The sequence below is a fragment of the Leiobunum rupestre genome, chromosome 6, assembly GCF_980474605.1.
Source record: "Leiobunum rupestre chromosome 6, qqLeiRupe1.1.hap1, whole genome shotgun sequence".
NCBI classification, from domain to species: domain Eukaryota; kingdom Metazoa; phylum Arthropoda; class Arachnida; order Opiliones; family Sclerosomatidae; genus Leiobunum; species Leiobunum rupestre.
This window is the reverse complement of record NC_143389.1, coordinates 12988563-13004645: the sequence shown is the minus strand read 5'-3', so window position 1 is coordinate 13004645 and position 16083 is coordinate 12988563. Positions and strand designations below refer to the sequence as shown.

General features: G+C 36.1%; 1 protein-coding gene across 1 annotated transcript; it reads right to left on the bottom strand.

The window, feature by feature from the left end:
- Positions 1–851: 851 nt before the first annotated feature.
- LOC149939309 (epoxide hydrolase 4-like) lies at positions 852–14655 on the bottom strand. Its single transcript, XM_090177436.1, has 6 exons — positions 14389–14655; positions 11869–11993; positions 10112–10224; positions 9868–10042; positions 5058–5209; positions 852–1169 (listed from the first exon to the last, which is right to left on the bottom strand). Exons 1-6 carry the CDS (start codon positions 14569–14571, stop codon positions 901–903), a joined length of 1017 nt encoding a protein of 338 aa, XP_090033562.1. The 5' UTR covers positions 14572–14655; the 3' UTR covers positions 852–900.
- Between the last annotated feature and the right edge of the window lie 1428 nt (positions 14656–16083).

The following is a 16083-nucleotide window of genomic DNA, read 5'->3' as shown; positions in this document are numbered from 1 at the left end:
TTTGAATTTTGTTATTTTATAAGAAATGAGTCGCTCACCGAGACCGTAGCGACTTCACGAGTCAGTTAGGCTAACTACACAAAAATACGGTTTTAATTGATTATAAAATTGGTTCCTTGGGCTAGCGGTGCCATTTTCAATCGTAAACTAGACTTATGTCAAACCTATGGAGAGCAGTTTTAATCTAAAAAATCGGTCCACTAGTGAAGATTTGTTCAAGGCTGTCAGTTTCCAAATACTATAGTTTTTAAAATATTTGAAATTAAATATTAAAAAGAAATTCGAATATAAATCTTCGATCATTGACTAGTTAAGGTTTCTAACAAAATTATGCAAAAAACCGAGGTTTAATATCTTAATTATTGTCGAATTAGGGAGTGCCGTAAGAACGTCTTATTTCTAGAGTTATTGCTGACTTCCCCCTTAAGGGGTAAGAATACAGTAAAAGCCTCTTTTTCGTTCAAGCTGAACGTTTCTGTTTTAACAATTACATAATTGAATTATATTTTTCTTATTAGGCTGAACCTTCCTCTAGTGCTTGAAATAATTTGGATAATTCTAATATTAATAGTTAACGAGATATAAGGTCCTAACTAAAGGGTAGTTTGGGCGCCCAACTTGTTTAGCTCCGGGGGTCCGAATTAAAACGTAATAATTTAATTACTTTTAAATTTAAAATTGTCAAAATTATTTTAAGCACTAAACAAGAGGCTGTTCTACACTTAAATATTAATTTTATAAGTTAAAATACAAAATTAAAAGCGTTCAGCTTGAAATAGCGCGCAATTAGACAATGGCCACTGTAGTCTTCCCCCTTAACCTCAACAAGTTTTTTTTTAAAGAAAAATGGCTGAATGTCAACTTAGTTTATTTACTTTTGACAATACCATTCGCGCCAAACTAATTTTCTTTAAGAAATGTGCGCATGTTGGCGTTGAACTCGTCGGCGGCATCCAGTTGACTCCAGTGAGACACTCCTTTCAATACTTTCAGGTGGAACTTGTCGATGAACAGGGCGGATTGCAGCGCAGATTCGAGTGACAGGGCCAGATCTCTGTCGCCCCACAAAAGAAGCGTCGGGCAGCTGATCCGCGACTGGCCGCTCTTCCCCCGTGAAGACGTATTTCCTACATTTGCTCGATAATAGTTGATCGCGTGAGTCAAAGCGTCTGAAATCGTTCATCAAAAATAAGAGTTGTTAATTTTCCGGAAAAATTAAATTATGAAAAGATCGGAAAAATTTAATTCTGAAGAGTTCGGAAAATTAAATTCTTAAGAGATCGGAAAAATTAAATTCTGAAAAGATCGGAAAATTAAATTCTTAAGAGATCGGAAAAATTAAATTCTGAAAAGATCGGAAAATTAAATTCTGAAAAGATCGAAAAAATTAAATTCTTAAGAGATCGGAAAATTAAATTCTGAAAAGATCGGAAAATTAAATTCTTAAGAGATCGGAAAAATTAAATTCTGAAAAGATCGAAAAAATTAAATTCTTAAGAGATCGGAAAATTAAATTCTGAAAAGATCGGAAAATTACATTCTTAAGAGATCGGAAAAATTACATTCTTAAGAGATCGGAAAAATTAAATTCTTAAGAGATCGGAAAAATTAAATTCTGAAAAGATCGGAAAATTAAATTCTGAAAAGATCATAAAAATTAAATTCTGAAAAGATCGGAAAAATAAAAAACTTAAACATATATTACTTTTTAAGATTTTTAATTCTAGACTAGTCTAGAGGTTTAGTTTTACCAGGGAACACTTAACAGAGGGAAAGCCAACGACCCGGCGGAGAGCGTCCGAAAATACCTTCTCGCTCGTTTCTAAACGCCCAGGCTTATTTTACCTTTGCGCATGCCTGCGCTTCGAATAAGTGACGTACTTATATTGATAGCGACGGTCACCTCGTAATTCGGACTTCGCGGTTCTCAAAGGCATTGTACCTGCTGACAATTTTGACAGCGCTAACCATGCCGGACTTAACCCTTCCACCTGGAGAGGTCGGGTGAGCAGGGAACACTTAACACGTGGCGCAGTACGTCACTCGCGCCTGCGCTTTACGGTATCATGTATTAAATAACTTTACAGGGATAGTTTTCTGGGGTACAATATTTGCTCGAGACGTACCCTGGTGGCCAGAATTGTCAACGACCGGAAGTCTTGATTTTACCGATACACGGGGGGGGGAATTGCAAAGGGGGTGCAATCGCGATTGATGAAATTATTATTTTTGTAAGCCAAGGCCTATCTATTGAAAACTTGTTCACAGTTTGAAAGCCTATAAACAATTTAACGAAAAATTAGGTGATACACATAAATGGCTTAAAAACAATATGAAAAAGGTCGCTTACAGTACTTATTATTTCTCACATTTAACCAGGAAGCTCCAGAGCCACTGAGGTACTGACCACGATTGAATATTTCAATTTCAAATGTAATAAAACAAACCGTTGGAAAATATTAAATTCACCAAAAGTCGCCGCGAGATGGCGACGTATCAAAAAATCTTGTTCCGGATTTGTATCGGTAAAGGGGGTAAAATTGAGGGGACGGCGAAAATATCTGGCAGCCTCGTTTGTAACCAACATCTTCAACTCGTAGTATAGTAAAATGTATTACAGAGAACTATCCCTGTAAGGTTATTTAATCCATGACGGTATAGAGCCTGATATTTGGCGAAGCGGGAGAGGGAAAATTCAGCCGGGTTTTTCACGTTGTGCTGCCTTTCGCTCTGTTAAGGGTTCCTTGGTTTTACTTTTGGATTCGAAAAAATGAAAATGCCACGAAATTTTAATTCGCGAACAATATAGTGTTGTCGTCTGATACGATTTTGAAAACTTGTAACGTCACAGCTGTAGTGTTAATAGTGGCCGCCATGACAGTTTACCGTTTTTTATCAAAAAGCAAATTACAATGGTGACGTCGCAGGGTTTCAGACGACAACACTCTATTAGGCATACACTGAATGAAAGCCTTTATTTTTATTTTTTCGGGAAAATACGGAAAAGTTTCCGGAATAAAGGCTTCGGTCATTTTCCGGAAATTTTTCCGTCTTACAACTCTTGGAAAAATGTTTACAGTTGACATTTTCTGGCATTCGCGAATTACGTAACGCGATAAAAACATTTTCGACTCCGAATTATAGCAGAACCCAAATTATCAATTACTTTAAAGAACGCTCTCAATTTTGTATTTATTTTTCACATTCATAAGTGAATTACCTAATTTGTAAAATTACGTAAACAAAAGATAAATATTCCTAATTTTTAAATTAATTTAATAATTTTAAGGTTATGTTACTAATATAGTTGAGGGGAGTTTGAGTATTTGTGGGGTCATTTCGGGGCTGGGGTCTTCCCAATGGTTACCCTTCGTTACGTTGCGTAATTTGCGAAAGGCCCCTATATACTACATCTTATACTATTTTAAGCGACGATTTACATTAAAACTATAAACAATAATTATGCATCAAAATAAACACGACAAAATTAATACTTTCCGCAGTTCTTAGCTAATTTTAAATTTTAACTTTGGGAATTGAAAAATCGCCCTCCAGTGGTCTAGTTGATCAACGAAGTTCACCTTTCTGCCGCCAGGTTCAACAGAAGCTAAGAATGATTCGAGCTCGTTACGTTAGAACAAGACGTAGTGCGTATTAGCATACAATATTTCCATTTTCCATTTAGTTCATAGTTCATACTACCTTTAAGTGCTATCGAAAAATTATTTAGGTACTCTTTTATATGGACATGGTTGAATGGGCGCTCTTACATATCACAAAAACGATCCGACCAAGTTTGTGGGACTAGCAACTTTCTCTATTCATTCATACTATGGTTCCAAAACTGAAGCTAATTTTCGTTCTTTGTGTGGGCCAGACATATTAAATTTTGCTTTTGTCCCATTGGGTCGGTGCTCATTTGGGTTGATTCTCATACAACCGATTCCCATTCGACCGACATTTTGTTTGCTCACAAGTGAAAGCATGAAACCTATCCTAACCTAGCCTAACCTAACCTAACCTTACCTAACCTAGCGAAATTTTCAAATTCAATTATCGAATAAATGGGATTCGACCCAATGAGATTGCAAAATTAGAATTCGATCAATTGGGAAAGTATATTTTTTTATTCGATCCATTGGGAATTCGACCCAATAGGATTCTATCCAACAGGAATATACCTTATATTTTTGGAGTTATATCTAGACCACAGGTTTGTCAGATAAATAATTTTTTATCCGTCGAAAATCTTGCCAAACTATGAGACCCCTGAGTTGCCAGATGTACGATCTGGATCGTATTTGTACGATATTTAGGCGGTCGGTACGATATACGATCCGAAGGTGGGATCGTACGTCTATAATACAATCCCGACATAAAATACGATCAGGCCCGTATATCCGCCTAGTCATATTTAGTAACAAATCAGCAGAGCTCCGACTTCTACCGTAGAATTAGAGAAATTCAGGCACAGCCTAGTTCCAGGGATCGGAGTAAGTGCAGCTCGTGAAAGGTAGCCCGGTAGTCGTTGGTTTATAATTAAACTAATAAAACGATTGATCTATAATTTCCATACACCGAACATCGTAAAATGTATTTATTTTTAAATCTTTTTATGTAAATTAAAAAAAATTCCTAGTCACAGACTAGACTATTTTCGGGGAGTTTTCATGAATAGATGGGGTTAAGAAGCCGTACGATCCCAATTTTTGAAAATACGATCCATACCGTAGCTCTGTCAGTGGCGTAGCTGATGGTCCGCAAGGCCTGCGGTGCGGGGGGTGGAGCCTCGAGCTTCGTGAGGGGGCCTGCTAACCATAAAAAAATAAAAAGGGGGGCCTAATAGAGATTTTTGCGGGGGGGCTCTGAGTTCTCAGCTACGCCACTGAGCTCTGTACGATAATCGGGCTTTCGGAATCTGGTAACGCAGTGATACAACAAAGGGGGAACACACCCGTAGCTGATTTTATACAACGGTTTAAAGTTCAAGCAGGAACTTCAGTTTGCTACCAGACCACTACTGAATTAAATTATTGAATGTGAGAGTTCGTTCGTACCAGGTCTCGAATAAACATATTTGTAGGCTTCAGTGTCTTCTTCCGTTAAGAGCTTTTTTCTCCCATTTCTGTAAAATCGATCCACAAAAACCAAGTCTTCGGACTTCATTGTCATTTCCGGAAGATACGGTAACTGGAAGTAGAACATGTACCTGCGGAAAACAGAAAAAACAATCGTTTTAATTCCACTTCGAAGTAGACCTGAACATTTCGAAAGTTGATCGTTTCTGCAACGAGCCCAACTTTACAATGGCTTATATTTAATCTGCCCAAAAAATAAGGATTCATTTAAAAAATATATTAAATTACCCAAAAATAGTATAAGGTAGAACAAAAGAAATAATTTAATCATACCAAATCATTCATAAATATAACAATAAAAAAATTATATAACCCTATATAATGTAACGCGTGATAAGGAATTTTTCCAATGGATAGATACTGACATCTATGTGCAACAAACACAGCACCCCACACAAGGAGAACGCAACCCGTCAAAGGTCGTGCATTTTCTTGGGTATAGTTTTCATTGGTTAGAGGCTTCAGCGTCTGCTGCCGTCGGAAGGGGAAAATTCCGAAATTGTTTTCCCCCTTTCCGTAAAAGGTTCAGCATAAAGGTTCGTCCAATGAAATTTGTACACAACACTGCGTTCTCCTTGTGTTTGTTGCTCCTATCTGACATTCTGAGGAATGTTAAAATTAAAAACAGCAGTTCATCGAAATATTCAACTTTGAACGGCGCCTACCGCGAGGTATCATGGGTAAAATTTAAAAATATGTAAATAAGTGGACTTACGAATCAAAAGTTGCGACAGCCTTATTTCGATTTTGTGCCGTTGCGAGTTTGTCGAAAAAATTTGATTGCTCTCCATAGTCGACTATGCGTTTTCTAGCGCTTTTAGTTTCGCCATTGCACTATAGATAGCGCCATGGTAAAGAGGGAAAATCTAAGTTTTATAGTACCTTCATCGGATGGTGTTTCAGACGGTACAATTTACATAAATAAATCAAATTACTGTATCATTAATCTTATAGTTATATCATGAATATATTTAACAATGAATATACAACGGCAATAGGGTCGGCTGGTAGCAACGGGGTCTCGATCGAGAAACGGTTTGAAAGAATTTTTGGATTGCCTCCAAATTTCGTCTGTTGCTGACTTCACCCAGATGAGATCCCATTAATTTTCAATTGCATCTCATCTCAATGACGTCACGATGGTACCAACCTTAGCCCTTAGCAACCACAGCGTATCGAGGCAACCTTTTATAGCCTAAAATTTACTAACCTTGGGCTGGTAGTACCTAGAATTAGGGTTGGAGCTTATCTAGTCACGGCATTAGTCCGGAAATAGGAAAAAAAAAGAAAGCAGACGACAGCTCAGTAACCTAGCTCGAGTTAGGGCTTTTTGAAAAACTAAGGAAATAATTGTTAATAATGACTTAAATTGGTGGTTAATTTTTGTTTTCTAAAGATTTTTCTGGCAAATTATTTACCTAATATCGTTTTGGTTTTAAAGGAAGAAGGAAAGGTAGTGAAGGAATAAACCAAAAACATGCCAAAACGTAAGACAAGTCCTAGGCCTTTACCAATTCCCGTTTAAGGTTACCGGGCCTGTTTTTACTTCTAGATTATCGAAAAACGCAACATGCGGTTGTTAAAATTACTTTTAACAATTGTATATCACGTACAGCGACTTCTGACATGTTTCAATATGACAGTTTTTGAAATACATTCATCTGTTAACCGTCATAAATCCCGAAACATGATTATAGCCCGTCGAAGCTAATTCCGGAACAAATAATCAGGACCGTAGCTAGGGCTGGCCGCCCCGGGCGCCGTGCGCGCGATAGGGTATAGGGGCGCCAAATTTGGTCCATATTATTATACTAGGGGGCGCCAAAATTGCAGCTCGCCCCTAGCGCCATTTTCTCTAGTTACGGCCCTGCAAATAATACCGTCTGCTATGACCTATCGAGGACTTAAAAAATGTCATTTCCTAGTCTCTCCTGATTGGAGCTTAGAAACATGTAAATCGCGTCACTCGGCTCATAAGCTACCGCCCTTTTCAAAGCGACATCGTACTAGGGCCTTCTTATACAGTACTGTATATTCATTGTTAAATATATTCATGGTTATATTTACAATTTTGAAGCTCAATTTAATTCCACTGAACATTTTATCAGTTGGGAACTTGATAGGTATTTTATATCTCTAAAACTATTTGTCCTAGGCGAAATCTAAAACCACCACTGGATTCCTGACGTCGGAAACCTGTGCCTTTTCGATTTAATTGGGTTTTTTATGTGCTTAATCATTAGTTTAAAGAAATTCGAATTTTTTTGGCGACGCTCTTAGCGAATTCCCGTTTCGCGGTACCGGCTACTTGGGGAGCGGCAAAGGGGGAACAGTAGCGGCGCTAAGGGTGGGCTGAAGTGGGCTTAAGCCCCCGTGCATTTCTGAGAGGGGCCACATATTTATATTAAAAGGGCCACATATTCATAATTAAGAAGCCTCATATTTTAATTTATGAATTTTCATTATCTCTAGAAATTTGTTTTATTGCGAAGAAACGTTTTTCTGGAAAAAATCTTTCAAAATCAATTTGTTTACTCAAAAACGTAGTAGACCATAAACATATAGATTCGGGAGGAAGGTAGCGGAAATTGAGAGAAAGTTGAAAAGAAAGGGGCTTATGGGAATTTACGGAAATTACACCCCTAAGAATTTTGTGGCCCTTAGTGGGAACCTTGGATTGACCATAGTTCGCAAAAGTGGTGAAATCGAAAAAATCCAAAATTTTCTAGGAAGCGAGAAGAGCAAGGTCGTTTTATTGTTGCGGCTCTCGTCGCGTTTTTTGCACCCCCTACTGACCTTGTATCTGACCTGGAGGGGACACGTGCATGCCCCTAAGAATTTTGTGGCCCCTTAGGGGCCACAAAATAATTATCCCACCTGTGAAAAAACCTTAGCGCCGCTACTGAGGGGGAAACGGAGACGGTCCATTCTCAGAGAAGGGAGAGAGGGAATACGAGACGGGAAAGGCGCCGGGGCACAGCGGATAGAACAAATACAGCAATAGACGGTAAAATAAATGGGGGTGGAATTTTAAACCGTCATTTCCACTTAAAAACTGGACACTAGCCAGGGAGGGAACACCGGATTGGTTGGTATTGGAGCATGCGCAGAGGCCAATTTTTAACTTTCGCCGAGTAACAAATATCTAAATCGTGATTCTTCGTAGAGCACGTGGCGCCATCTAAGTAAACTGACCGTTATATTTCGGGAATAAAAGCTAGACAAAATGGTTGTTTAACTGTAAATTTACCTATAACTTGAATTCTTTAAATTAAAATACAAATTATTAACTGAGATCAATCGTAATGACGTGAAAAACGGTTGAAATGATTTCAGTGACAATTAAAGTCGCGAAGCGGAGAGGCTGGCAGCCATGCTGTCACGAAACGTTTCCCTTTTTTCGTACCCCCAAATTCAAAAACCCTTCAGGGGCTGGGAAGCTGTTGGAATTTATTTTACCGTCTATTCCAAAATACTTAGTAATTTTTTTGAAACGAGACGGCGTTGGGAGCCCAAAATGAATTAGAGGAATTTAAGTAATATTATTCGAGGAATTTAAGTAATATTATTCGAGGAATTTAAGTAATATTATTCGAGGAATTTAAGTAATATTATTCGAGGAATTTAAGTAATATTATTCGAGGAATTTAAGTAATATTATTCGAGGAATTTAAGTAATATTATTCGAGGAATTTAAGTAATATTATTCGAGGAATTTAAGTAATATAAATTATTTGATATAAAATATTTGATTTAAAAAGCAGAGAAAATGTTCAAACTGAAAGTAAAATTAAAATGAAAAAATTAATAAAAGATATATGCGGTAACGAGATTCGAACTCATGCCCGTTAGTTTTATATGTGCGTCCTTAACCATTACACTGGCCTCTTCGCTGTCATCAAGTTACCAAAAGTATACATAAGCATCCAAGTCTTAACGATTAATTGAGAACGAAATAGCCAGAAATAACAAAATTAGAATTACATACAGGTCAAATCGCTAATTATTTTATTGCACAAACTCAATTTGCAACTAGATTTTGTATTATTATTTAAAATCTGACTAGAAATTAAATACTTTATTAAGTCTTCGCTGTTCTAAACAGTGTTTTCATATGAAACCAATTTGGTTTCACCTAAATAAATATTATTACGTTCCATTTAATATTTTTTCTCCTTCTGAAAAAGGGACATACATTATACAAAAACCAGTTCTACGAACTGAAAAACCAGTGTTTATTCTTGTAAGTGTTACGGCTAAGAAGGGAGAGACATTAAAATAAATTTAGAATTCATGTTTTTACGAAACATCATAAACAAAAAAATGTACGCAAAGTTTATCCAGAATAAACTCTAATAATAATAATAATAATTAATTAGTCCATGCTGTGACAATTTTCTGAATTTCTCACAATGCGATAAGCAAAATTCTCACGGATAATTATATTATTATTATAGAGAATGATATCCCAAAAAACGCATTTCAATTATTTACTTTTGAATACCAGGATATTGCTTAATAATAATAATAATAATGATCAGCTAGGCTAATACCCAAGGCACCACCTTAGGCCCAAGTCATCTAGCGACTTTTAATGCCTTAAACAGGTGGCCGGGTTACAATGCGTAGGAGGGTGGTGGAAAGCCCTGCATGCCACGCGTACGAGCCAACAGCTCCCTACACTAACTATTACCGTTAACCTCAACAAGTTTTTTTGAATGCACTTTACCAAGACATCATGAACTGTTTCCACGTGGTTGCAATTGCCCTGGCAAAAGCAGCTGGATGGGGGACATTGGCCACAATTAGGTGACTGACCACTTCCGGGTATTTGGCTGTCAACATGTACGACAGAATGCCGCCCCAGTCGTGAGCGACCACGATGGCCTTTCCAGAGCCCTTGGCTTAAAAAATCGAGTAATGTAAATTAATTTAGTAAAATTAAAATTCTAGTTTTATTTTCATCAATTTACCAAAGTGCTTGATCACTTGGAATAAGTCTTCGACGATGTATTGCGTTTCATAGTCGCTCAATTTCTCCTTCTTCTCGGATTGGCCATAGCCTCTTAAGTCCATCGCTACTACGCTATAAATATTTTTGACGAAAAAGACCATTCATATTAGAGCACATTAGGACACTGGAAAGAAATGGAAACTATTTTACAATTTTTATTTCTCCAATAAATTTTAAGCAAACGAGTTCAATGAGTTTTGGAGAAGACCTTTTTAAAGGAGGTCCGGGTACAGAAAGAAAATTATCTTATAAGATTATTTATTATATAAGAGTTTGATGTATTGCCAGCAGTATATATTATATCAGAAGTCCATAATAAACCCTTCGCGGGAAGTATTCCATTTCTCATTGAACCCATGTTATTTTGATGACACATCATTCTGCGAGAGTTCAAAAACCGCGGGAGCTTTCCATTGGATCTTAATATTGTGACGTATTTAGAAGAAAAAAAAGTAGTACCGGAGGTAGTCACTGGGTGGCTTTGGGTTTTAGAAATAAAGTGGCGTTTTTAGACCAAGCTGGATACCACAGTTATAAATTGATTTACTGTTTTTCCTTATAAATTAAATTGACAAGGTAATGTATTGTAATCTTTACGTTAAAGATTGTTTAACTAATTCAATTAAACAATAAATATGAAACGATGACAGGGATCTTTGTCAGAAAATAAACTTAACGCTGCAGTCTGGAGGATAAAGCTTGGTTTAAAGCTTATATAACCCTAAGCTTATATTATGAATCCAAGGATAATGTATGTAGTTTTATTTGCTTTTGCTTACTAAAAGGCAGCCTGCGTGTATTATATTGTTATTATTTTAACTGGTTTTCATTAAAGAATGCGATAAATTTATTGTCTAGGAAATAAATGTTATCGTTGAAGACGGTTTCGAAAAATTACCATCTGAATCAACTGAATGAAAATAAATTAACAATATTGCGCTACGTAGGAAAAAGTCTTAAGAACTCTTTCGGAAACAATCAGACCGGTTTCTGTTTTGAATCCAGAATAATGACAATAATAATCTGATATTGGATATCTTTTAAAACAGTAATTCAAGTAATATAAAAATTAGTTAAATTGACTTCATGTAATGTATTCTTCAAATATTTTCCATAAGTCAAGTTTCTCGCCTTTTGCTCAGGTAGCATTTATATGGAGTGTTATTTGGTTTAAAAAATGTTGAACACATAAATGGTACGCTAACTGTATAAAATTGTTAAAGCTTGAAATAATTTATTTCTTTAAAATATTATATTGAGATATAATCATAACAGAGCTATTTTTTGAAGGTTATGAAAATTTTAATCTTTACGGATTCAACTTTTAAAGAGTAGAAATAAATATTATTATGGTCATGCTGATGTTCAGGGCAATTTTACATTCAAAATGTACTTTTGTTTTAATTTAAATGCAACTGATAAGAAAAAACAATTCGTAGCTTGCTCGTGGGTGTGGCTTGTGTTCGTAGCCATGGTAACGCGTATAGGTCAGCCATGACATTAAGACGCCTATGGCGGTCACGTGATTATTTCGCAGGATCGTGTGGCATTATCCCTCGTGATCTGTGACGTGAAATGAATGCCACTGCGGCCGATTCAAGGTGGAGCTTAGCTACCTGAATTAATGGCTTCAAAAGTCGCTCGGTGACTTAGGGCTAAGGTGGTGCCTTGTGATAATTCTTATAATAACATAAAAAACATAACCGTGATTCTTACCAATAGTCTTTGGAGAATTCTTTGATTTGGTGCTTCCAGACGTACCAGAAGTCGGGAAAGCCGTGCACGAATAACATCAATGGTTTACTCTCATCTCCCTTGGTCACGTAATGAATTTTCGTATCCTGATAGAAGTACAAATAATTTAGTGAAAAAATTAGCTATTTTAAGCTAATTCGATTAGATATAGTTCGCTCGTAAATATTATTATAATATTCAATTTGGTATGGTCATATTGAACTTTCAGTATATATTATTTTAAGTGATGACCTTTTCTATGAGAGTTTTATTTTATTTTGTAAAACGTTTCGAGTGAAATTTCTATTGCTATTCGCTAAACTTGTAGAATACGATTTTTAAATTTTGAACCTATTTATGCCCATTCAAATTAAATATCTGGTTGCTTCAAACCAAGGCTTTAGAGCGAATTGGGTCATTGCCCTATTATCGTAAATTGAATTAACATGAACCCAGAGACGCGTGTTCCATAATAAGTATATAAATATAAATCAATACGGCAGATAATAGAAGCTCGCGAGGGAAATAACAAAACAAGGATGGGGTCTATTAATTATGAAAATAATTTAATAAAAATTGTTTACTTATAAAATATATTTTCGGTTAATATTTTGAAATTAACAAAGTTATTACAATATCTACCTGTATGGCCTTTCGCCGCAATAACGATAAAAGGTGGGATATTTGAAGAAATCAAGTCTGACATATGGGTACCAACCGTACCATCCAAAAGCTTCCATAATCTAACCTCCTTATATTTAATAACCCTGCTTTAATTTTTCTAGTAAAACTTGACTAAACATTGATAATAATCCAACCAGAAAATAACATGTACTCTATGGATAATTTATTTGCAGTATGACGTTAACGTTGCGATTTCCAAATAATTGATTTTGAATAGGATGTAGGTGGTATTCACGAAAATGTTAGACAAGATGGCGGAACTTCTCAATTATATTTTTTTAAATCAGTGTTGCCTAAATAGCCGGTATTTATCGAATGTCGATCCCAACCTTGAAAGTGTTCATCTCGACCTTTAAAATGATTCACATTTTATAATAATAAAAGGTCAGTTTATCGAAACCTCCAAAATGTTGATATTAACCTTGAAAAAGGCGAGGGGCAGATCACTTCCTTGATTAACGACGCACCCCTCAAACGATTAAATCCGATTTAATCGTGATTATTTTGATTAAATTCAATTTAATCACGATTAAGTTGATTAAATCACGTTTAATCACGATTAAGTTGATTATATCACGTTTAATCATGATTAGAATGTTTAAATCTGATTTAATCATGATTAAATGATTAAATCTGATTAAAATGATTAAATCTAATTAAAATGATTAAATCTAATTAAAATGATTAAATCTAATTAAAATGATTAAATCTGTTTAAATGATTAAATCCTGATTAAAAAGATTAGATCATGATTACAATGATTAAATCTCGTTTAAATCGTGATTAGATTGATTAAATCGTGATTGGATTTTTTAATCTTGATTACCCTGAATTAATCACGATTACCCTGATTTAATCATTTTACTATGATTAAGTCGACGCACCCAAAATGGAAGTGACCTGCCCCTCGGAAAAAGGTGATATTTTAAATTGCAAAGTTGGATCTTACACGGTTCTGACTTCTGACTTACACAAATTTCCTTAATTATGAATTGTAATTTGGTTTAAAGCAATGTACGTTTAGCTAATCATTACAGGCTATAACATATCTTGTTTAGTTCTAAATTTAAATTTGAATAATGATCAATATGAGGATAGCTGTTAAAACTCTGGGTTTGTAATTCTAATTGAATTTAATTTTAGGTAAAACTTAATGTAGGACAAAATTTAAAGTATAGTAATGCTAGGAAAAACTAATAATAATTTGGTCTAAAATGTTTCCATGACAAAATATTGTAAAATAGGCCCTTTGGCCTTAAAAGCCAAGAGTCATAAAATAGAGTGGTGGCGGATGGGGAACGATCGAGGATTGCTATTGTCCCGAGTGCAGTTGCACTCATTAAAGTAAACTTGGGCCCAGAGCAGCACCAAGCCCATTTATGACACGCGGGCTCTTTGAGGAAATACCGAAAAATCGCCTCGATAAAAGAGAGAGGGACAATGGGATCCTCCTCGGTTCTGTTCCCGGCCACCATGTTCAAAAACTTGCCTCCAGTTGGAGAAAAAGGCGCTGTAAAAAAGGAATAGCAGGCAGTTGAAATGTGAGACTGGACGAGAACAGATCTCCTTATTATTTTGTAACTTTACGTATTTTTGCTTCTCTAAAATAAATTGTTGTTGTTTTAACCCGTCTTTATTTTAATCCAGTAACAGTCTCTATATGAGAATCGTTGGTTTTTCAGTCGCTAGCGATTCCAAAATCTAAAAGGACTCTCCCTAGTAAATTTAACTTTAACGGGAAAATTAAACGCCACGGTTAGGGTTTTTTCAGAGAGCAATATACACGATTGAGAGTTTGAAACCAGCGGAAGAAGCTACCTTCAATTGGACGTATCCGTGTTTTCCCAGAACAGGATCCACCAAACATTGCGGATCATTTTCTCGCTGTTTAATTTCGAAAAAGCGACTTCTTCCGATTCGAATGAGTCTTACAGCGCATTTCATAAGCACCAACAATCCGTACACGAAAGATAATATCCATGTCTGAAAAGCCTTGGCCATTTTATCGTGATACTAAGTTTCACCTAAATATACGCGTCTTTTTCGCTCCAAAAACCCGACAAAAGTAGGTGTGAACCAAATGTTTTTCTTCACACATCGGCTCTTTAGAATTGTAAGTGAATTTCCAATGGCCCTATCCATTCGATTAGAAATATATCTGTTATCGGCGCGCGATAATTTTAATCTCAGGAATGTATCTTTAAATAGTGGCCCTGAAATCAATTGTGTGTGGTGCTAATCGGCTCTACAACTTCTTTTCGCGTTTCTGGCTCCGTTCCAAAAAGAGCCGTTTCTATTTGAGGTTTAATTGTACAACTTACAAGTAACATACATGATAACATGTGTATGGTAGCGGTAGAATACAGAGAAAATAAAGACACGGAGTAGAAACCGCTTTAGCAAATAACTGCATATTTGACCTCTTTCTAATAAATGGAGTTTAAATACGAAGTAACTTCGCACGTAGTTGTATTTTTTTTATTACATCGAAAGTTTTTCCCATTTTCAGATAAATTTGAGTCGGTTTTTAATCGGGGATCTGAAACTGACTTAATGACACATTTATGTTACAGGGTAATATGCTAATGTAGTAATATTAATTTTTGTATTAATGTTCATTATATTGAGTAATATCTTTCTCAATTCTGCTAATAGGCATCGTTTATTTAAAGGGAGTAGAAACTAACTAACTCGATAATACGTTTCTGTAAAATGCAATTAATGATGGCCCAAGGGTACTTGCTAAATAAAACATACGTACTTTCCTTGTATCTAGAGTAGTAGCACTCCGTAGCTTTGGCCATGGCCGCCATTGTGGGCACGAATTTTTATGAATAGGAAAAAGCATGGGTGACGTCGTGTGACGTAGCACTGCCATTACTCTATAATTCATATCATATTGACATAATATCATAAGTATGGCACTGACCGATTTCGGCTTATGATAGTCCGATGGACCGATTGTGATAAATACGAAATTCTAAAAACTAATTATAATATATCTACCTTCAAATACGAATGCAACCAACTAATGTGACTAATGTTACTACGTACGTTAAATTTTCGGAATCGTGTGATACTTTATCGTACTTTCAAAAATCGTCAAGCATTTGACATCGGCTATCTTCGCCATTTTGGAAATGGTTGTAAAACCGAAAGTCCCATTGTCACTGATTAACCGACGTTCTTGTCCCAATATTGCGATCAGTTTATAACGATGCTGCATGAGTGTGCCCATTACTCAAATTAATTATTAATAGCTACGTGTGGAGTGACGTCACATCCAAAAAGATACGCGACTCTAGCTAGAAAAATACGCGATCTAAACAAAATTTGAAGGCGTCGGTCCCATACCTTGCAGGACCGACGCCTAGCAGGACCGACGCCTTGTGGGACCGACGCCTTGCAGGACCAACGCCTTGCGGGACCGATGCCTAGCGGGACCGACGCCTATAGTGTGACAGAATTTATAGCCCGGTGTACCTAGTAACAGAGACCATACCACCGGAGGCC